Source organism: Xyrauchen texanus, chromosome 6, assembly GCF_025860055.1.
Source record: "Xyrauchen texanus isolate HMW12.3.18 chromosome 6, RBS_HiC_50CHRs, whole genome shotgun sequence".
Taxonomy (NCBI): Eukaryota; Metazoa; Chordata; class Actinopteri; order Cypriniformes; family Catostomidae; genus Xyrauchen; species Xyrauchen texanus.
This window is the reverse complement of record NC_068281.1, coordinates 17,657,709-17,683,115: the sequence shown is the minus strand read 5'-3', so window position 1 is coordinate 17,683,115 and position 25,407 is coordinate 17,657,709. Positions and strand designations below refer to the sequence as shown.

The window sequence follows — 25,407 nt, the reverse complement described above, 5'->3', positions numbered from 1 at the left end:
ATGCTTGAAGAGCTTGAAGCAGTCCTAACTTATCCAAATGCATAGCATTATATGCCAGTATTGTATCATATCCATAGCAAAGCCCCGAAAACACATGCAGCGACTTCAAAACGATCTCATCTCATTCATTGTCAATAGCTTAGTTTCCATTCACTTTTCACACTATTTTGTTATTGACAAAGTTAAAATGCACAAAAAAACAAAAGGTTGGGAAATTGGGAAGATTTGATAAATTTCCATTCAAATGGCCTTTTATTGATAAAAAATGGTGTGCATGATGAAGTCATGCCTAAAAAAACACTTTGTCGCATAATTTTTGGTTTATTGCTAAAATAAATCTGCCCTTAAGCCGTTTCCATACAGAAATAAATGTTTATTGGTCATTGTGCACCTTTCGCCTCCTAGATGTCCCTATTTTTTTTTCCCGCTGAAATTTTGGTAAAATGGGGAGAGTATTGAGACAATTAATTTAAATTAGACAGCTTACTGTCATTTTATTTTCTCAAATAAAAGCAATCAGAAGATGGAATTGCAATCAAAAGGGAGCTGTTGCCCTACTGATAGGACTGTAATACTGGTCCTAATGTTGCGCTTATCAGAGGTTGTCACAGTTTCCGACCTGAAAGTGAATTATCAATAGGCTATTTTGAACAATCATCAAATCTAAAGCATTACAACTGCATTATGTCCCACATATTTTGTCCAGCAACTTTTAATGACCAATGGAACTTGATTGTCATCTAAAATGAATTTAATGTCATAAAGCAATTTACATTTTCTGAAGAAGCTCAGCAAATGCAATCAGAGACAAAGAGGGTTAGATTTAAAAAATGTAAAAGTTTTAAAATGTTCAAAAGCTCATTTTCTGATCGATTTTCATTATAGTCTTGAGAAATGTGTAGAACATTCTAAGAATGTCATTCAGCCGACTTTTTTCATCTACAGAACAGGGTAAGGCTTATTTATGTTTGTGTAAAGAAAAGACATCTCAATAAATATATATTTTTTATTTGGTGATTCATTATTTGTTTAATGCTTTATTTATTTGGTAGGCTAATTTATTCTATTTAATAGAGGGAATATTTACATTTATTTCCAAAGTAAGCTAAACATTAATATTATAGTTTATAAAAAAAAATATTAAATATATTATAAAATATATTTTATATTGGGCTGTATGATAGTGTTCCAAAAAAAGCACACTGATGCTTTTCTCCTAGTATTATATATATTTTTTTAATATATTTATTATTTTTGAGCACAGAATTCTTTTTATTTTTTATTATGGGCTAATTCCATGACTGCCATCTATTATTTTGAATGGTATGGAAAATCAACTTTAATAAAAAAGCAGATGACTACCATGATTAAATGAATCACAAACAGTGGCCATTTATTTTTCTTCCTGCACTTGTTGATAAGAGATAATTGTGTTGGCACTCCTGGAAGTGTCATGTTTGCAGCATTGGATCTGTGCCATGCTGTTAAGATCAATCCATAATCATGTAAAATAAACTGGCTTTCAAAGATGTGCACCTTGTCGTCATGATTAACACAGGCTAAAGATTGGTGTAAATTCTGTCACGTGACACAACATTTTTGTTAATGCAAATTTTCTTGACAAAAGTGTTTCCAAACCAGTTTTTCATGACATTTGAAGTAGCGACATGGAATGAAATGAAAAAATATTATGTTGACACAAAACTTTAGCAATAATTTGCATTTCCATCAGCTTTTATTTTGATGTGCCCAAACTTTTTTCACAAAAACACCTTGGATGGAAACATAGTTTGTGAGAGCGACACGAGCGACAGAGACCCCTGGCGACTAAATGTGTCCATGGCGAGCAACACGACAAAGTTGAGAAAAGTTTCACTTAATGCAAATGAGGAGCGACTTTCGGGAGCGACAACCAATAGTAGTGAAGACTGTGTCAGTGGAGCTCAAGTCATCCGTCTCCTGTGAGACGAGTTGAGTGCGAGCAAGACAGAGAAGTTGCTGTGAGGGATTTCACTGGCCTATATGATTCGTCTGTAACCACTTACATGAATATAATACAAAATATGTGTGGAAAAGACATTGTCGGCAGTCTGAGTGCATTTGATTCGCACATTGATAGTTCGTTCTTCTTATTAATGTTATGATACACATTGAGCATTGCTGCAGTTCAAATAAAAACACTCTCCCCTGCAGAATGTGCATTTTTAGGGACAACAGAACTGATTTCTTGTCAAATTAGAATGAAATTGTTGTTTTACTAGCAAAATGTCTCATCTGTGATCATATTTTCAAAAGACATGGGCAGACGTGCAGTCCACCAATAACGTTAGAGCAACAGCAGTAGGAACACCCACTAGCGACTTCATAGTACAGAGACTAGTGACATCAAGAGATAATTCACCTTGATGGCTGTGAATGAGTCACAAAAACCAGCATTTATACAAAGAATCTCTAACATTCACTTAAAAACCCTATTAGTTGTAGTAAAATGTGATTAGAATTTTAGTGCTTAATACAGTAGGCTACGAATCTGAAAATTTTAATTTATGCTGAACATTTATATGCTAAAAATAAATGTTCATAAATGTCTTTGGTGACTAATTTTAGTTAACAACATTAGTCAACATGAACTAACAATGAACAACACTTTTATAGCATTTATTCATGTTTGTTGATGATAATTAGAACATTAATACATTTTTAAATCTTAAGTTGTATTTGTTAACTTTAGTTAATGCAGTTTGAACTACCATTAACAAACAATGAACAATTGTAATTGTATTAGCTAAAAGTAACATAGCTTAATAAATGCTGTAATAAATATATTGTTTATTGTTAGTTAATGATACCTAATGCATTAACAAATGGTACTTTATTGTAAAATGTTACCATGTTTTTACTGATATAAAAAGGTAAATTATATACATACAGTATATGCAACATTTCAAAATATGACAAACATTTTCATTTTCATATATGTAACATATTGTGGAATTTAAATTTGTACATGCTCATAAATGCTCAAATGTATGAACTCTAATTGTATTTGTTCGTTTATGGCCACATATCAGATTTCAGTATCAGACAATGTAATAATTTCAACAGGCCTAATTATTGAATCCTCATTTACAGAATAATTGCACTTCTATTTTAACCTTTGATACGTTTCTTGCATTGTCTGAGGCATAAAATTTGAATACCAATATAATGAAGGGTCTTCCAATACCCACAGGTTTCACTTAAATGTATGGTATTTTTGTTTGAAATTATTATTATTTTTTGCTTGCTAACTGCATATTCAGGTATTGTGAACTAAAATATGTAATGCATATAATTGCATTTGCAATGTAATTAACACATTAACAGAGGTATATAATAATGAATTGTGGTTTTTACTACAAAACAACCAAACAAATTTGGCAAAATTTGAGAACATTCATAGCAAATTCAGTCATTATGGGCAGCAAAAATCAAGAAAAAGTGGTGCAAAATCCTGGTGTGACTGACTGAATTTAAAATCAGATACATTATTTAAACATCGCTGTCTTAATGCTCAGGGGCGGGTTTGTGATTTCTGAGGCCCATGCATCCGATCAACCCTACTTAAAAAAAAAAATGCTTAAAAATGACATAAAATGTATTTTAAATCATAATTTTAAATTCATCCTATCAGCCTTTGTAGCCAAGTACATTCAAAATGTTTAATGCAATAATCTAGTTAAAGATTATTCATGCATGTTTTCCACAATACACTGATAAAGAAAGCAATATTTACCTACACACAGTATATTTTACCAAAAGTTTACCAAAATCTTTTTTTTTTTTTTAGTTAACATGGTGTTCTAAAAAACTATTTCAGGCAGTAACATTTTGGAATTCTGTTGTTACAGTATATATTAATATTATAAACAAAAAATTATTTATTGCTGTCCATTTTGTTCAGTATTGTTCACCATGTTGCAAGCTGTATTGTATGTAAACATTGTAGGCAACGTTTGGAACTGTTACCGTACACATACAAAGTATAGCGGCCCCTCAGCACACTATAGCAGAAGGAAAAAATATGGCTGTTTATCAAGCACTGAAACTTAGCTTGATGCAGAACAACATGGAACAATGTTAAATATTGTAACATTCCCCTTTTTGCAACCTGAACATGTTCAGAACGTAATATATTTGTGACAATCTAGACCAGCATATCAACTGAAACAGAACACAGGTGTCTCGACATATGTTTTTGAAAACAGCGTTTTTACATTGAAAAATTATGGAAAATAGAGCAGATGCACACAAAAACACTTTCAGTGTGAACGGCCCCTAACTCATCTGTTCGCGCGTATCTGTGTGAGTGAAAGTGCATGGACAAAACAAGTTCGGAAGGCCTGTATACTTTTCATAAATTACAAATGTTATACTGACCTTAACCCGGCGGCTTTTTGAACCGCTCTGAGACTGCAGACAACAATGTAGCTGAGTGTGTACTCAGAACAACATGTCACCCCTCAAGTGGTTTTTGCGGATTTTTCCTACCCGGGGCGTGGGCCCTCCTGACGTCCGGGGCCCCATGCGATTGCGTGATTTGCGTGGTGGTTAAAACCACTACTGTTAATGCTATTTACAAGTTGCGAGGCAAAGAAAGATTATGAAAGATAGATTTTGGAAAATGTATTGGCCAAAAAATATAAAAAGAGAATTCAAATCGTCTTGATGTTTTTAATCAAGATGTTGCTTAATTTCATATCAGCATAAAAATAACCACAAATATATTCTGATATATTTGATATTTCATCACCCAGCCCTAATCTGTGCACAAAGACATATACGAGCCAGACAATAAGGTGGATACCAGTGTTGAAACATGCTGGGCAACAGTCATAGTAAAAAAAAATGCTATTTACTGCATAATGGAAACAATAGCATGACACAAATCATCAAAATGCAGTGGCAGCCCCATGAAGGACAGCGACACAATAAGCTGATGTGTGGGAGGCTCTCTTTAAAGCAGACACTGATCATAGAAATCAGACAGAGAGCAGCATGATCCAACACTCACTGTGGGAGACTCCAAGAGAAATCCACAATAAGCATTTTGAGTTAAAGTATAAAGTCTGTTTTTGAGCTGTTTGGGATGTTGTTCCATGTAGATCGATTCTCTCTTAAAATCGATCTAAATAATAGGCACTGTTGCCAGACTCATCTAGAAACTTCAATTTTGCTGCAGTCTTCTTTCCTGCTGTTCGACTTGAAATTAAATGCCAAAATAGCCATGCTGCTAATATTACAGTAATAGTAACCAGAAGCTGATTTCTTTATTAACTCCAAAAATGTCCATAGATAATATTTGGGAATTGTCATTGTGCTATATTCTGTATGTTTTTTTTTACAAAATAAATAATTTTTAATTGAAAGTTAAAAGTGATGATTCATACCAAATGAATATTATTAAACATAAATAAGCAAAAAAAGACTAATAAGTAGTAGCCAGAAATGTTGTAAAATTAGTGTATCTGTGTTGTTAGTGCTCTTATTTCAAAATTTCAGACAATGAAATGTTGTGTTGTCTGTTCGATGCATTTGCTTGTTGAACAGTAAATAACACAACATTATTTTTAACCAACTATATCAGTGGTGTACTCTGCCTAATGTTTAAATATTGCCACCTTGAAAAAACTGCTTTTTCTAGGGATCCATGCTGAATACAAAAGCTTTCAGAAAAGGATCTTGAAAGGATCAAGGTAAATGGTCTGCACATATCTAGCACCTTTTTAACCTGTTGCAGTATTCAAAGCGCTTTGGGTGAATGAGACGCAGTGTATTCACACACACATTCACACAATGACGGCAGAGCTGCCATGAAAGACGCTAGCCTGCCATTGGGAGCAACTTGGGGTTCAGTGTCTTGCCCAAGGACACTTTGGCATGTGGAGTCATGTGGGCTGGGAATCGAACCACCAACCCTGCGCTTAGTGGACAACCCACTCTGAAAACACACTGAGTTCAAACTTCCAAGCTACCATTTTCTGTACAGATTGTCTCTGAGCCTGGCATTTGTACATTTGAAGCCAAGAGAGCTTGTAGCCAATACAAAAGAGGAAAAAAGATTAAAGATAAGCAGGCCAGTTGCCATGTCAACACAGGGTGACCTGTGTGTGTATATGTGTTTGTGTGACAGAATGGGGACCCGAGACACAAACCTGATGGAACACTCATCTCTAGTCCCTGATTACTCATTTTAGAGGTCAGGACAAACCAGACCCTGGAGACTTCTCTTCTTAATTAATCTTCCAACTGGTCACTGAGGAGGCCAGTCTCTTCACACAGCCCAGGCAGGCTTGAATAATGCTGCCCTTTGCTTCACTCTTTGTGCTTGGCTAGTGAATGCCATATTTCTGATGGAAGCATATGGGGGACTTTATCTTTACTTGGAAAATATTCAGAACTTTTATTAGCCCATAGTGGACAGGAAAAAAAAAGATTTCTAAAACTAAACTAAACCCTGATCTTATGCTTTAGCAGTACAAATTGTATCCCAATCACAAACTCTAAACCAATTGTGATTAAATATCACAAGTTAAATATATTTAATTAAATATTATATTATTTGTTGATTGTTTTAACTTAATATGATTTATTAATAATAATAAAAATAAGTCCAGAAATTACCAGTCTTGTGAATATAGAAATTTCAAGGATGTAAACAATAGCAAAGGAATGAGAATGTCTTGGTTACTGTTGTAACCTCCATTCCCTGATGGAGGGAATGAGATGTTGTGTCGATATAGAGACACTAGGGGTCAAGTTTGGGAGCCCCAAACCCCTCTGATATTTGAGAAAAGGCCAATGAGAATTGGCGAGTGGAATTTGCATGCCACTCCCCCAGACATACGGTTATAAAAGGAGCCAGCTTGTAACCACTCATTCAGGTTTGTCCTGAGGAGCCGAGACAGAGTCCCAGAAGCAGTCTCATATGCATCAACCAGAGCGTAACCACCGCTGAGGACACCATATTTCCCAGGAGCCTCTGAAATTGTTTGGGTGGGATTGCTGTTCTTCCTCTGAATGACTTGTTGGCAGTTCAGCACCGACTAAGCCTTCTCGTTCGTGAGGTGCGCTATCATGGTGACCGATTCCAACTCCATCCCGATAAAAGAGATCTGCTCCGGGGTGAGCTTTCTCTTTTCCCAGTTGACCTGAAGCCCCTGCACACACAATAGATCTCGAGAGTGAGCTAGAATCATGCTATTTAACCACGCTAGGCTAAAAAGACACCCTAGCCGGCTGGGAGTGACCCAGGAAGTGAGGAAACTGCTCTGTTTTTGAAAATGTTGGTGCCGCAGGCCCTTGGGCATGCGATGAAATAAACACAAAAGGAAATGGTGTGGCAGCAGTGCAGTGAATATAATCATTCAGATACGTGTCAGGAGCTTCAGTTAATGTTCATATCAACCATCAGAATGGGGATTTCTTTTTTATCTCAGTGATTTGGACCGTGGCATAATTGTTGGTGCCAGATGGGTTGGTTTGAGTATTTCTGTAACTACTGATCTCCTGGGATTTTCATATGCATCAGTCTCTAGAATTTACTCTGAATGGTGCCACAAACAAAAAACATTGAGTGACTGGCAGTTCTCCCCTTTTTCTCCCCAATTTGGAATTCCCAATTCACCAAAGTCCTTGTGGTGGTGTAGTGACCTGCCTCAATCCAGGTGGCGGAGAACAAATCTCAGTTACCTCCGCGTCTGAGACATCAATCAGCACATCTTATCACATTTTTAGTGCGTTACCGCGGAGACATAGCGCATGTGGAGGCTTGATGCTATTTTCAGTGCCATCCACACAAAAGAGCGAACCACATTATTGTAACCACAAGGAGGTTACCCCATGTGACTCTACCCTCCCTAGCAACCGGCCAATTTGGTTGCATAGGAGACCTGGCTGGAGTCACTCAGCACCCTGGATTAGAATGACTCCAGGTGTGGTAGTCAGCATCTTGATTCACTGAGCTACAATGGAATGCCTTTTTGATGAGAGAGGTCAACAGAGAATGGCCAGACTGGTTCGAACTGACAAAGTCTAGGGTAACTCAGATAACCATTCTATCCAATTGTGGTGAGAACAATATAATCTGAGAGTGTTATACTGAGATGCAGGTTGGCGCTGTTTTGGTGGCACGAGAGGGACCTACACAGTATTAGGCAGGTGGTTTTAATGTTGTGGCTGATCGGTGTGTATATATATATGTGTGTGTGATATATATATATATATATATATATATATATATATATATATATATATATATATATATATATATATACAGTATATACAGAGACGGATTATGACTTTGATGTGCCCTGGGCACGTATGCCTCAAAGGCCCCCTACACCACATTTTTCGACAAACAGTGTTGATCCTGTATGCCACATCATACTGGATTTTCAATGACACAAATACGTAGGGGAAAATACACACAATATTCTGTACTTTCACACCACAAATTGGTTTATTTATATCTAACCAGCTTCTGACCTCCTCGAATCATATCACATGAGAATATTCCATGAATAATTTACATTTCTGTATTTAGCAGACGAGCGTTTATCAATCGATGCATTATAAAAACAAGGAGCAATATCAATCACCAAAGGCATTTAGCTAAGTAAAAAAATAGTTGGTTTTACCTTAGCTGAGGGGTATCTTGATTTCCTCAGAGAAAATGATTCCACAATGTCATCAAAATCCAGTTCCCTCACAAGATCTCATTCTATGGCTATTAAAGACAGCGAATTGAGACATCCTTGACACATTTGGTTTTTTAGTTCATTTTTTACTCTTGCCATGAGAGAAAATGAACGTTCTCCTTCACAGTTGCTGACTGGTAGGGTTAGGAAAAGCTTTAGGGCAACATACATATTGGGGAAAATTGATGGCAGCCCATTATCTATAATTGTTTTCAGCATCTTTGATGGTGATCTATACGGCTCCATTGAAATGAATGATCTGAACTGTATCAGCTCATCAGCAAGACAGCTGTTCAAGTCATCAGGGTAAGCAGCAGAAAGGTTATGGACTCCTGTAATAATGTTGCTGTCGGATTCTGAGTCTGGCACGAATAGAACACCAAAGAGACTATTCATGTATTTATAAGCATCCAGTCTGTGATCAAGGTAGTTGACAATATTGTGAATGGTAACATTAAATGTGTCCACTTTAAATGTTCAGCTTCCACTAAGGCCTGCGTCACCATCTGTGGTGTACTTCATGCTTATAAGACTGCCATGCACCTGGCACACTTAAAGCGCTCCTCTCAAAATGTTCAAATAGTTCTCGCCGAGCTGATACAAACTCACAAAATGATTCAAGCAGTCGCACCACTGTCCGAAGGTCCATATCACTTTTTTGTAGACATAAACTGGTCGCGTGGAATCGTTCGAGGATAGTATTCCAGAACTGTGCCATAAATGCAGTTTCTAGTTTGTCCATCTTTGCATGAAGTCCCGATGCTTCGTTGCGTGTTTCCCTTTTTTCGGTCTCATCTGCAGCTATACTGTTTAAGGCCTCTCTTATATTACTGTAATTTTGAAAAAGAGCTTTGGCCGAATCAGCCCTACAGCTCCACCGAGTATTAGAAAAATGCTTAAGTGTTAAGTTTGTTTTTTCGAATACTTTTCCCCATCGGCGTTTAGATGCAGAACAAAATTAATACAATGACTGTAGCAGACTAAAGTACTGTTCGACATCTGGACTGCTGTGTAAACTGTTTACATCTACTAAATTCAATGAGTGTTGCGGCACAAGGTATGTAGTGGATCAATGGATTTCTCCATTTTAAGTGAGCCTGCAGTCCATTGTATTTGCCCGACATATTACTCGCATTATCGTACGATTGGCCTCTGCAGTTTAGTATGTCCAAGCCTAGGTCGTTTACTATTTTAATGATGTAATCACACAAACTCTCATGAAATGGGCTCGAAAGCTATAAATTGTTCTATTACATTCCCTTTCACATTGACGAATCTGAAGATGAATATTGGTCTATATGGGACAAATCTGGTGTTGAATCAACGATGACTGAAAAATATTTGGTATCCTTTAATTCATTTGTGATTTACTTGTTTAGTTTTTTCTCCCAATACATCAATAAACTCCTTGATGACAAATAAGATAGACTTCCCCTTCCTTTTTGGCCGTGTGTTTTAATATGCTCCGATAGAAACGGGTAAAATTGAGATATTAGCTCTAAAAGTTTCCATTGTGAGGCGAACCTAAGAGCTCGTCCTCCCCCCTGAATGCCAGTCCTCTTTCGGCTAAAAACATTATCACTGCCACCACACGCTTCAGTACCTCTTTCCAGTATTCCCTCTCTCCAGCTATTTGTTTGACCAGAGCTAAGTCCATCGCCTGGGTGTTTTTAGATCTATGCAATACAGCTAGCATACAAGACATATGACCAGGGCTCCTCTCATGTTCAGAAATCCGTTCTGGGTGCTTCCAGTCACTGAATCCATCTGTAAAGGCGAGTCTTTTGGACGAGAAAAGTTTGCATAAATAACAGAACACCTGTCCCGTTGATGGGGAGTATAAAAGCCACTCTCGTGATACAATCTGGCCGTTTGATAAGTGAGTGTGTAATAAATCATTGGTAAGCAAGCGAGTCTTACCACCCAGACCACTATCCCTTAGAGAAGAAGTATATTGTGAGCTTTGGTTATGGAAAGAGGCAGTCCCTCTGTTAAAAAGAATACTTCTCACCGAATAATTTTTTATATCTCCCCACAATGCTGGATCGCTGTTTGTCTCCCAAAACAGGTGGTCATCATCTGTCTTACTCTTACTGTGATCGTCCTGAGTAAGATTGTGGTATACACAGGCCGGCTCAGAATCACTACTATCACTATATATACTATATATATATATAATTGGATGGATGGATGGATGGATGGATGGATGGATGGATGGAGTTTTCTCACACCCTCTCAACCATCTATGAATATAAAAGGTTGGCTCGAAGGTTGGCAAGTATGCTAGAACATGGCAATTATAGTAAGAGCGAACAGCGCCATTAGTGTGCAATCCTGTCATAAATGCCATGCCAGCTGCTCGCTGCGTACAGACAGAAAAGGCCCAGGAAATGGAACCTGCCTGGCACAGAAACCCTGCTGCTGACATCGCTCTCTAACTCCAAGGGATAATTTCAGCAGACTGCAAATATATATATATATATATATATATATATATATATATATATATATAGCAATACAGTGCATAACAGGGTAAGAAATTAATCAGGGTTTGGAGCAAAAATTCCATCAGAATTACAAAAATGTCCAAGATATTTAAAATATGGGGTCAAAAATGCCACATACACTTTTATTTGTTATCTAACATTTTATATATTTAAAATGATTCTATATTTCTATGTCTATATGGGTTTAGTGCATCTGCAGGCACCGCAGTGACCTGTAGCAGATAATTACTCTAACACTCTAGACAACTCTGCTGGTTAAATCAATTTCTTCAGAAGCAATATTATAGGTGTGGTTGAGAAACAGATCAATATTTAAGTATTTTTTACTTCAAATTATCCTTCCTGCTCAGTCAATCGCTGTGTCCGAAACCAGGACAATAATGCCTCCGGAGGCTGTTTTCGGAGGTGGGAAGGGATCAAACAAGGCAACAAGAAAGCTACCGTTGGTTTCGGACACAACCAATCTCCACTTCAGTTTCACTTTCTACATTAATTTTGCCCCCTACTGGGCAGGGAGGGAAATTTGTGATAAAAATGTACTTGCAAATGGATCTCTTTCTCACCCACACTATCATACCGTGTCTGAAGTTATGGATGTAACCACTGGAGTTACTGGATTGCTTGTGTGCTCCCTTTATGTGGATTTTAGAGCTTCAACATTTTGGAACCCATTCACTGGCTGCTTTGTGAGGACCTAGAGAACTGAAACATTCATCTAAAAATATTAATTTCTGTTCTGCAGAAGAAAAGACAAGAAAGAAAGTCATACACATCTTGGATGTTAGGAGGGAGATCATTTTCCTTTTTGGGTGAACTATCTCTTTAATAATAAAGTTCATTTCTGACACTGGTGCATAGCACAAATTGGCAATATCCATGCACAAATGTGCCCACCATCAATGTTCATACAATAACCACCTGGTTTAAAATGAGTTGTTCTTATCTTTTGAAAATAGTTGACAATCCTTGCCTTTCAGTCTCTCCTTTTGTGGTTTGCAATTATATTTCAACCATTTTCTCAACAGTATTCTACATTGTGTATTATAACATTTACCTAGTAATATGGCTTAGAAGTAAGCCTCAGTTTTGTCCGTTTATCCTGCTAACCATGTGATTAAAATATAAAGCCCTCAGCCAGTTCTATGTAAGACTATTCAGAATCCATTGCAAATTGCTTCTGATTCGATTCCCTCAGCCTAGCAGGTCAGGTCAGGTCGCGGAGCGAGGTCTTGGTGAGCATTACCAGCTACACGTGCCAACAGATGAATTTGTTTAGCCCTCACACCTCACAAACAAGATGTCACTGCTCTTTGTGTCTGCAAGCAGGTCCAATCACAGGTAAATAAGCCCAGTCACTCTCACCTGTACATGCCAGCAGCTTTATTAAGAGACAGAGAGGCATGTCAGTTAAGACCAGCAGCTAGCCGTGTGCTAAACTGGTGGAATAAATCAAACACAGGAATATTGAAAGGCTGGTCAGGGGAAGTGAGAGAAGAGAGATGGAAAGGGACAGGGTGGAGGGGTATTTACAAGTTACTGTCAAACACCATATGGCACCAGCATTGTTTTACCTGTGATTGGATTTCACATTACAGCTTCTGCACCAACTAACAACAGCAAGATAAACAAAATCTTGATACCAGGATTGTGTGTTATTCAGATTTGAATTTAGAATGCCTTAGACATTTCAATTAAATTGAAATTCAATTAAAAGCTGAATTTTAAATTAGGCAGTACACCTCAGAGAGAGATGTAGAGGAGATATTTTCATTTTAATATAGGCAAGAAGTATTACAATGGAATGAAATGCAAAGAAATACATATTGTTGGATTTAGTGCTTGACTAATGAAAGTCCTCTGTTGTCTGATTGTGTTGAACTTCTTTCAGAAGTAAAATTTCAACTCAAATTTCAAATCGGCATCCTGTAAGTATTGTGGCAAATTATTAAAATTCCAACTCATAAATTAAAAGGGGGCCAATTATTTTAATCTTAATTTTGTCCCACAATGCTACGTACAATTTGCATAATGAACAATGTTTGCTTGCATGGAGTGGGTGCTTAAATTTGAGCTTTGTGATAATCATCTCTTGATAAACTGTGCAAAGTATAAATCATTATGTCACGTCTGTTTTGTGAGTTTATCTTGTCACGAGGAATAGGTTAAGTATATCCCTAGCCCAGACAACACAATGCAAATTGGTTGACTGTTGTGCTTTAAACACGGTTAAAAGCTTCAGTGATGGAACGCTTGAATTTTGGAAACATACAGAGCAATTAGTTATTTTAAATTTGATGATTCATACTGTCTTCTACTTTCCATATGTGTCAAAAACATGAGAGAGTGTTAATTTTCCTGATAGTGTTTTCAGTTCAATGCAGACATGATAATGCAAAGTTAGGTCAACCCTTCCCTCTGATTCCTTGTGTCCTCTCCTAAAGACTTTGAGCACCATCTAGTGTTTAGTCTATTAGGCATCCATCGTCTTTTAGGAGATTTATACATTATGTGCAGTGGTATATCCACTGCACATAAATAAAGATATTTACTGTGCGGCTCCAAAGAATTTGTGAATTCTCACCTTTGTCATTGCTGACAATTTGCAGGCTATCATGAATGAAAATTCTTCAAACCACGAAAGAAAATCAAGGCTTGTTCTTCACTGTGAAGAACACTGAGCTGATGTCTAGATTTCCATGCTTTTTCATGCAGATCAACCATCTTAAATAAAAGTAATCTAATGAGATGTTTTCCTTCAATCTCCAATTTTAATTTTGCCTGCAATGCATTCTGCCATTTTCAAAACTGTCAAAAATCCAGAGCTGTGTAAAAAATATGTCATAGCAAATTGGCACACTCTAGAGCTCTCCCTACTGTTTCTCTCTTTCCAATCTTTAATATTTCTCTTTCCCCAAATTTTCTTACTGTCTTTCTCTCACTCTGTCTAATTAAAGCACCACTTAAGTGTAATATTGGTAATGCTTCCCTAATCTACAGCTGGCATTTAATTTGATGAAACACTTAACACATTAGTCTTTTCGAGGAGCTCAAGCCTTCTGATTGGCATCCAAAATCTACTGATTTACAGGCCTTTTAATCCATTAACTTTGTGGAATGCATTTTGAAGTGCTTTGTTTTTTTTCTTGGCACATCTGCAATGATTTGCGTCAAATAAATAAAACAGAAGATCAAATTTAGATGATTTAGATTTCTATGAGTAATTAAGCAAGATTCATACTGTATTTCACAAAGAGTGAGGCTCAATAAATGTACATCCAAAGAGTGGATTTTAGGGGTTGATGAAATCCAAATCAAGAGCCATTTCCTTCCAAAGCCTTCCTACCTTCGCCTCCCAAAAGGTAAATTACATTGACTCCTGTCCTACTGAATAATGTCTGTAATGCTGTTCAAGGAATGCATGGGAAATGAGGAAGCCGGGCCGGCTTGACAAACATGTAGACATTTATATGTTACTCATAACATAAAACAATTTCACGTGCTGCTTCCCCACAGCCACTCCAAACACACACACACACACACACACACACACACACACACACACACACACAGATTCATGTGTCTCTCTTTCTCATCTACCTCTGTCTCCTTTCCCTAAATACTCCTGCTGCCCCTTACTGGGATGCAAGACCAATGTGGCACACAGGTGGAATTCATTCACCACTTATCTTCCCAGAGAGAAGAAAGCAGACGGCAGCGAGTCCTCCGTCCACCGGCGAACAGCAATGGCTCCTCCTCCTCCTGGCTGACGGCAGCGGTGAGGACTCCACGACAGCACATCCCTCCGCCTTCCCAGGTTTCGGCACCAGTGTAACAGTTCGGTAAAGGAGGATGTGGGAACCGAAGTAACAAACAACAATACTTCTATGTGACACCAACATAAATTGAAAACACAGCAACATAAACATACACACCCAGAGGGGTCGCATCTCGTCTTGCACTGTCTCCTCTCCCTAAATACTCCTGCTGCCCCTCACTGGAACGTGAGACCGGTTTGGCACACAGGTTTCCCGGCCTCACTCTGCCCAGATGCCGCTCAGCCCCACCCTGCTCGTCAAAGGCTGGTTTTGCATCAGGACCCAGATTTTACACTGGACATCAAGTGGCACCCAACGCCATACGAAAAATTTTTATTGTACAAATGTAAATGAAAATATCACAATATAGGACTACAACCTGTCCATGTTTACCTGAGGAATTTGCACCAGAATAGAATAGAATAGAATAGAATAGATGGCTTTTGACATCAACAACAAAGGCTTTTTTTCCTCCAATGTTTTCGCTGTCTGTGAAGCTATTTGAACAGATCTGCAGCTAAATTTGTTGTTGCGACCAACCAGTTAAGAATCACAAATTTATAAACACAACACCAGTCCTATAGGCCAGACTGCACTAGGATACTGAATAACGAAGGACCCACTCTGATTCTCCCTGAATTAAAAAAAAACTTAATTAAAAAGGCAAATCAGAAAAGTAATTTGAGACTGGATGCTTGCTGAGATGAAAGCAAAAGTCTATTTGGGTGGACTGATTCACATGTTTCTTTATTAATCAGTGTACTACAGGGGACTTCAATTTTCATTTCCGCACATGTCCTTCAGACAAAATGGTGGGCTGAATATATCCTTTCTGATACTGCAAAAGGCTGATGGAATAATGGGTTATTGTGTTTTCTTCTCACACTGTTGACTCATAAAATCTGTGTGTGGTTCAACTGTGTCTTTTATTAAATTGTGCTGCAGCAAAAGGTTATTCCCTAATTGGCTGTTGAGCTTTCAGTTTGTTTTGTTATGTGCAGGACTCTGCAGAGTGAACAAGTATAAGTTCATATTCTTATGGGATGAGTTTAAAATAGAAGCAAATCTTTATAGGGTAAATAAACAGTTTAATTTTTATGTTCATGATTCGCAAGTGTTTAAAGATATGAATCATGTTTTGGAGGTATACAGAACAGTACCAAGCAACAAACACAGCAGGTTATCACAGATGTGCATGACTTACTTTCTTCTGCTGAACACAAACAAATATTTTTTGAAGAATATTTCAGCCTTGTGAATGTTGGCCAGAACTTTGAAGCTCCAAAAAGGCAAGGCAAGGCAAGATAATTTATAGAGCACATTTCATACACAATGACAATTCAAAGTGCTTTACATATACATTTTAAAATAAAATACAAGATACATAAAAAAACAAAACAATTAAGGACATGAAATAATAACAAAAATATTAAAATGAAAAAATATTAAAATGAAAAAGAACACACAACTGTTGTTAACCTTCCCTGATTAGAATAATTAAAATTAAAGTAAGACAAAAGCAAACTTATTCAGTGAAATCAATAAGTGCAGCACAATGCTCAGTTAGAAAATGCACATCTTAACAGATGTGTTTTCAGTCTAGATTTAAATGTGGCTATTGTTGGGGCACATTTAACCGCTTCTGGATGCTGGTTCCAGCTGCGGGTGGCATAATAGCTAAACGCTGTCTCACCTTGTTTTGAGTGAACCCTCTGTATGTCTAATTGACTTGATGCTAATGATCTGAGAAGTCTGTTAGGTTTATATTCAACAATCATATCAGCATTATATTTAGGTCTTATGCTACTGAACGATTTATAATGAGTAATATTACTTAAAATCTATTCTAAATGTAAAGACCTGAGGACTGGAATAATATGCTCAGATTGTTTGGTTCGTGTGAGAATCCTGGCAGCTGCATTCTGAATGAGATGCAAGTGTCAAATGGTCCTTTTGGGAAGGCTGGTTAGGAGACAACTGCAGTAGTCTAACCTACTGGTGATGAATTTATGAATGAGATTCTCTAAGTTTTGAATGGATACAAAACCTCAAATAGTAGGCTGATTTAGTTATTGTTTTGATGTTACTACTGAAACTAAGTTCTGACTCCAAAATGACGCCAAGATTTCTTACTTGATTGTTTTGTCTTCAGACATAAAGACAGCATAAAAGTAATCCATATGACTTCTGTGATTTAATCCATGTCTTCTGAACAGATATGATAGGTGTGGGTGAGAAAAAAACATTTTAGATTCTAAATTCGGAATTCTGTGTTTCAGGAAACTCTCCACAAGACGAGTCAGAGGAACGGGACAAAGAGCCACGTACGCTCACTTACCCAGCATACATTGCCAGCCTGCTGGACTCGGGTGCCAAGCGTATGGCAGCAGGGGTGCGTATGGAATGCAGCAGCCAGGGCCAGTGCCCACTGTCCTGCCACCTCTGCCACATGAGCCCTGGGCCTGCACGTCCTGCAGAACCTGTGCTGCTCAACATTACTAAAGCCATGCCAATCTACGAACTAGTCAACAGCAACGAGACCTACCAGGTATCTGTAATGCATCACTTTATACCAAATTTGTGAAACCCAAAGATTGTTAGGCTTGATGTTATAGCTAATGTTACCTATTTTCAGTTAACGGTGCACTTTATTTTTTTCCATCTCTAATCTAAAAAAAAGTTTCTGACATGAGATGAATGCTACAGTCGATTGGCTTTTTTAACCAAATGTGGGACTTCCAGTTCTACTGCCATGATATTGAGTGCTACAATTTCTCCTATTAATTTTCCGACAAGCGTTCCATCTCCTCCCTCTCATAAAGTCTCTGAATTTCGCAATTCAGTTTGTTTATGATAGTGTTAAATAAATTACACCTTTAATAGGTAGGTATTCAGCGTTCAATTTCAAGTTCACATCTGCCTATTTGTATCTGTCATCTAGGCTCTTAAGGAGGCCATGATGAGTGTATTGTGGTGCTCTGCTAAAGGTGAAGTCATTGATGACTGGTGTCGATGCGACTCTAGCGCTTTTGGCACAGACGGGCTCCCCACCTGTGCTCCTCTGCCTCAGCCAATGTGAGTACTTATAATATACTTTGAATAATACAATTTTAATATCCTCAGTATCTGTGCTTGAAATGTGTTAAGGTTTAAAGTTCGGATCTTGGTCAAATATGAATGATCTGTGTTTATTGTATATCCTTCTCAGGCTCAAGCTATCCCATTCATATGAGCCAAGCAGTTCATTGGTCATCATAGAATGGAATCATGCAGAGCCATCAATCGGAGTAAGAATTGTTGATTACCTCATCAGTCAGGAGAAGGTGATAGAGCGGACTGATCACTCCAAAGTTGAGACAGGTAAAATAAATGAGAGATAACACTAAATTAAAGATTTAATATCTTTGCTGCAAAAAAACAAAAAACAAACATGTATTTTCTATAACATGTACACAGTGGGAATTGTTTTTTGTATATATGGTCTGAGATCACATTGGAAATATGGTATTAAACCTGAAAATAAGCAGTTTTAGGAGACCTTAAACAGAAAAGGTGACATAAAATGAATATGAACTTTGTAAATTTCTGCATTATTTTTAGGCTTCTATTAAAGGTAAGCTCAATTGAGACAATGATCATGTTAAATTCCTTATATGTTTTATTTATATATATATATATATATATATATATATATATATATATATATATATATATATATATATATATATATATGTATATTAGGGCTGTCAATCGATTAAATTCTTTTTTTTAATTTATCGAGATTAATCGCTTTTTCCCCCTTAAGACTGAAGCTTGTAATAATGTATATTTAAATGTAAAATGGTAATTAATGTAAAAATCAACACAAAGAAACTATATTTACATTCAAATACTATTGTTTATTTTTCTTTTATTATTATTAATTGGAACACAGATTCTCTCCTGACCATCAAGTCCTCAAAATTGACTGTTGGCTTGAAAGGCATGTTTCTTACAGAAATAAAAATACACAGGCCTTTATGTTAAAGTGCCATTTGAATTTCAAAAATATCAAGGCCAATAAAAAAACAAGTGAATTGCAAAAAGATCCACAATAGGCCTTGCAAATATTAAAACAATAACAGGGAAAGAACACAAACAATTGTACTCAATAATATTGCTGAAAGTTCAGAATATTAACTAGAAACTATTCGGCTTAGTCCTCCTTTACATTCAGCCAGTTACTGAGACAGACCAGACTGTTTACATTATCAGAGGACAATGAAGCTCTCTTCTTTTGAACGATGTGACCTGAGAGCGAGAACAACCTCTCACAAGGCACTGTGGTTGCAGGGGTTGACAGATACTTGCATGCAATGGGTGCCAGCCTGGCATGAGTTTCTTTTCTCTTCGTCCACCACTGTTGTGGACACTCCTCCATGTCCATTTTGGGCTCTACTTTGTAGTGGTTCAGACATTGTTCTATGGATTCTTCCTCTTCATCTGTATCTATTTCAGAAGAAACCACCAAGACAGACATCATTCTCTTCTTTGGCAGCTGTTTTTCTGTTGTCTCTTCAGATGGTTGTTTTTCAGGACTTTCTGTCATTAACTGGTTGCTTACTGAAGTCCACACCTCATTCCTTTCATCGTTGGGAAGACACTTTAGGACTTTAAACCTTGGGTCAAGTGCAGTAGCGATCTTCAGCCATGTGAGGTTGGTGCTGTCCTTCCGTTTAGCTAGGTCTGTGGTAAAGTTTTTTTTTTATTTCACTACATAGACTGGATCATCATCTGTGGACTCCATAATTCTGAACAAGTGGCACAAGGCTGGCAACACCACTGAACAGGAGACATACTGCTCTCCCCCAAGCAGTTCAGTGACATATCTGCAATGGAAAACACAAGATGTTGTAAACATGTCAGTAAATTGGTATTAATAAATTGGTATTACACAGAAACTCACTACATACCTGTCTGTATGCCACACACACACACACACACACACACACACACACGTTGGTCTACTTATCATTATGAGGACTTTCCATAGACATAATGATTTTTATACTGTACATACTGTATATTATATCCCCTAAACCTAACCCTCACAGAAAACTTTATGCATTTTTACATTTTCAATAAAACATAATTTAATATGTTTTTAAGCTATTTAAATTATGGAACAACAAGAAATGTCCTCGTAAACCACATTTATAGCATACTACCCTTTTAATTACCAGTTTGTAACCTAAAAAATTGTCCTCTTAAACCATATAAACATGCCCCCCCCAACACACACAAAACACACACACATATATATATAGAGAGAGAGAGAGAGAGAGAGAGAGAGAGAGAACAAGAGACAGAGAGAAGAAATAAATATTAACTTACCTGCAAGGTTCAAGGAGTTCCTCGAGCTTTTGCAGTTTGGCAGGCTCCTGCGCAGTCAACATGGCAACATTGATGTTTTGCTGAGCCAGGGTAGTGGTCAGTGGAGATTTGATTAGCTGGATTCGCTTGACCATTTCTAGGGTCGAATTCCAACTTGTTGTAACGTCCTGAACGAGTGATTCTTGCTTCTGTCCACATGCAACTTGCTGTTCCTGAGCGTTTGATGGACTATGCTTAAAGTGCCTTGTGACATTTGACTAGAACACTTTCAAATCCACTGCCATGAATGGAAAGAGTGACAGTTCTTTGCAGAATGTGAGCTGTGCATGGCAGGTGTTCAAATCGAAGTAGTCTTGCGGCAGCAACCATGTTACGAGCACTGTCAGTGCCAAGTACAGTTAACTTTCCCTCTATTTTCCATAATTTTGCGACATCGAGAAAATGACTAGCACATGCCTCAGTGTAGTGTCGTTCTTCTGTTTTACTCACAGTTAGTGCAAATGATTGCAATTTCCATTCTTTATCAATGAAGTGTGCTGTAACGCCTAAGTAGTTGTCATTGTTAACAGAAGTCCAATGGTCCCCTGTGAGCAAGATGTGCGTTGCTTGCTCTAGCATGTTCATCCTCTGTGACCTCTCGCCTTCATACAAAGTGTGTATTTTTGACACAATGTTTCCTCTCGAGGGCAGATTATATGAGATGTCTCCCGTTGCAGTTCAAATGATTTCTATCAGTCCATCGTCATCTACTATATTAACTGGGCGGCAGTTTATAGCTATCACTTACAGATCTTGTTATTTGCCCACGAATAACACACTCCTGTAATTTACATTGGCGAGGCCCCGTAGAGATTTCGGAAAGTTTTGCTTTCAAGTGATATGTCAAAGACGAATTACATCTGTGGTAATTAAATTCGGCTTTGCAAAATGCACAGATTACTTTTGTTTTATCCAAAGATCCATCGGGCAGTGTTTTATAGTGAAACTTTCCGCCTAAAAATCCTTCCTTTTTCTTATCCATCTTTTTCCAGGATGAATCGTTTCGGCCGAACTCGGGACTAGAATGGCGCGCACGTCGCACTCACACGTCAGCCGCCACAGGAAGTTGAAAAAATACAACCGCGTTAATTGCGTAAATTTTTTTTTAGGCGTTCATTTTTGCGATTAATTTGAAATATTTAACGTGTTAAAAAACATTCACGCAATTAATTTTGACAGCACGTTAAATTAATTCAAAATGAACCTAAATATATATATATATATATATATATATATATATATATATATATATATATATATATATATATATATATATATACATAGAATTTGAACAAAATAGTATTTATTTTAAAGTCAAACTACCATAATCAAAATATGTAATAAGAAAAATAAATGAAAAACAAAGGACTCATCAGGTAACTCATTGGACTTGTTCCTAGACTCCATCTCGGAAAAGAGACAAATCTGGTAGACAAAAATGTGCATCAACACCTAGGGCCATAACAAGAGCTAAAGCAATAACAAACACCATAAGAGTACAGGATGTATTGCAGCAGATATGCAACCATACTCAGTCATCAAGAACATAGTATTTAAGCATCTGCTTATCATGCTTCAGCCCAGTTATAAAGTTCCTACAAGAATGCATTTCACCAGATCTGTAGTGTCTGCTCTAAACAAGAATACACTGTAATTGTCCTCTGATGTTCCTGAAGGTTTTTTTTTACTTTTATTACAATTTGCATAGAAGAGGCTCTTAAGTTTTGTATTGCAATTTCGTTTAATAAATATGTAGAGTGAAGTCATGTATAAATGAGCCTTCACAATAAGAATTATTGCCCATCAGCCACTGTTTTCAAAATAAATAATTTCAAGATTCTTCGTTTTCCCTGCTGTATCGAAACCATATCGAACCGTGACCTCAAAACCGAGGTTCATATGGAACTGTGAATTTTGGGTACTGTTGCAGCCCTAATATATATATAAATATACACTCAAGCACTTTATTAGGAACACCTGTACACCAGTTGATTTCATTTAGTGACCCATGATAATTGGGACATATTGCTTGTACTTTCTGCTATAACCACTAGATTGTGCTCAGCATCAAGTCACTATAAAGCATCACCTATGACCTTTAAAATTAACCTAGTCAAAAGAATGATTTGAAAGACTTTGATGTATTTGATACATTTTGGCTAAAACAGTTTGGGATGTGTTTATCAGAGAGCATATACTTGAGTCATGTCTCTATCTTGGGCAGAATGGGATCACATGGGATCTCTCTGTCCACATCAAACTTTCACCATGATGATGTTTATTCATTCTAAGCTTCATATATTAGAAGATGTGTTGCTAAATAAAGATCATACGCATAGGCTCACCGGGTTCTGCGAGGGATTGATGAGTGAAATTGATTGCCCTCTTTACACCTACTATTAACATCACGGATGTGAATGTTATGTATGCATTTAGCATTGGAATAGTAGATTGGATTTATATCCTTTTCTCAGAGACATATTAATGTGGCCAAGTGAAAATGGAATGTGCATACACAATGGAATAGCAATCCGTTCAATTTGGACACATGAAGTGACTAAGTATAAATAGGCCCTCAAATGCATCAATTGTGACTACTTGTGATCAGAAATATCAATTACTATGTCAATGTGTAACTGCATGTTGATGAGGGATAGCTTAGCTTCATTTGGAAATTTTTTATCTCATCTCAAAAGTGATATTTTGATCATAATTATGATAGTTAGTTTTGTCTAGTACACTTATTAAGCAAACTTGAGATGTGAGTGCTTTACATGACCTATTAATTTATTACACATGATCTACATTTTTAGAAGAAACTTTTACCCAAAGTGAATGGTCTGTGTCACTGTATGCATCATACAGAAGATATTTCAATATATTTTTTGCATATATTTGTATGGGGTTTCCCAAATATTCCCATTGGACAGTTATCTGTATTTTGTTTTAAATCTGCACGTCACTGAAGAAAAGGAATAGGTTTAAAACCCTCAACCACAATGGTTTATTGACTGGTGAATAGGTGGCCCTTTGCTGTTGTCAGGGATGCATCAAGACAGATGAGTTTTTAGACTACAACTGTGCTGTGGTCAATTGTATTTCTGACTATCTGAAAAGAAGTTTTGAATGATCCAAATCCAAAACATTTTGGACCTCATTTGTTGGACCTCAAGTATTTAGCTTTATCTATTTCGGCTCACCAAAGATGCATGTTACCAGGTGTAAAAGGAGTACTTTTATAAAGAAATTGTTCAACCAAAAATTATCAAAATTATGTCATCATTTATTCGCCATCATGTCATTTCAAACCAAAAATATTAAGTGAATAATAACTGAAGATAACAATCAGCCTAACATTTACTTTTGTATTCAACAGAATAATGTAATATGGGTTTGGACCAAAATGAGGTTGACCAAATAATGAATTAAACATTTTGGTTAACTATCCATTTTATGGATATTTCATCTTTGCTTTGCATGCAACATAAGAACCCACCTCAGACACACTTTGTTCAGCCCAAGGCCTCTTAAGCTAATGTTAGTACTTTAACTTAAACCCCAATTAGTCCCACTGGTCATCTTACTGGAGTGCTTGCTGTGCTGTGCACTAGCACCACAGGATTCCGGAGAGATTTTATTCCACTTTAGGCAAGAGCCCAAATTGGTTTTTAACACAGATGATCAATTGGTTCTTCAGAACCTTGTGTCCACTCACACATTCCTCAAAAACTGGTCTTGATACTGGGAATGCTGTGCTCCAGGTGGATGCAAGACACATGTGGTTGCCTGGAAAATGAGGATGCTCAGGTTTGAAAGCTTTCAAACAGATCCAATGATGGATTGATCTGATCACAGCTCAAAATATTAAGAAATACAATGCATGACGAAGACCACATAGAAGATTGGGAAGGGCAGCACCTTGTCAAGAGATGTGGTAATGATTTAGGATTAAAATTCTTGACATTTCCTGTCAAGCAGACACTAGGTGGTTAGAATGGGCTGCAACATCTCCTCATCACTGACCCTCAACACTGGAGCCCTGCAGGGGTCTCAGCCCACTCCTGTATTCCCTGTACACACAAGAATGTATGGCAACACACAGCTCCAATGCCATCATGAAGTTTGCTGATGACATGACGGTGGTAGATTTGATCACTGACAATTATGAAACAGCTTACAGAGAGCAGGTGCACACTCTGACATGCTGGTGTAAGGAGCAGAACCTCGTCCTCAACGTCAGTAAGACCAAGGAGCTTGTGGTGAACTTCAGGAGAAAAGACAGAGAACACAGCCCCATCACCATCATTGGATCACCTGTGGAGAGTCAGCAGCTTCAAGTACCTCGGTGTCCACATTACAGAGGAACTCACGTCGTCTGTCCACACTGAGGCCATTGTGAAGAAGGCTCACCAGTGCCTCTTCTTCCTGAGACAGCTGAGGAAGTTTTGAATGAACCACCAAATCCTCACATTGTTCTACACCAGCATTGAAGAGGCGGTGATGCACTGGCTGCATCACCGCCTTGTACGGCAACAGCACCGCCCTCAACCGCAAAGCCCTGCAAAGGGTGGTGTGAACTGCCAGAGACATCATCGGAGGTGATCTTCCCTCCTTCCAGGACATATATACCAGGCGGTGTGTGAAAAAAAGCTCAGAGAATCATCAGAGACTCCAGCCACCCGAGCCATGTGCTGCTCTCAGTGCTACCATCAGGCAGGCGATATCGCAGCATCAGGACATGCACCAGGAGACTTCATGACAACTTCTTTCCCCAAGCAATCAGACATTTGAAATCTTGATCTCTCACGATCAATATACATCAGCACTGCACTTTATTAATCTTATTAATCTCACACTGGACTGTCATAAATTATATTCTCTCTTATCAACACACTGGCAACTGACTATCAATCAACAGCCTGAATGTCAATACAG

At 37.5% G+C, this 25,407-nt stretch overlaps 1 protein-coding gene across 3 annotated transcripts in view; it reads left to right on the top strand.

Annotated features, from left to right (window-relative positions):
- astn1 (astrotactin 1) overlaps nt 1-25,407 on the top strand; it is a 449,912-nt gene that overhangs the window by 385,436 nt on the left and 39,069 nt on the right. For all 3 annotated transcript variants that reach the window (XM_052129056.1, XM_052129055.1, XM_052129054.1), the window contains 3 exons: nt 17,340-17,608; nt 18,002-18,135; nt 18,269-18,420. In XM_052129056.1, coding sequence (XP_051985016.1) covers nt 17,340-17,608; nt 18,002-18,135; nt 18,269-18,420 — 555 coding nt within the window. The remainder of the gene's footprint in view (nt 1-17,339; nt 17,609-18,001; nt 18,136-18,268; nt 18,421-25,407) is intronic.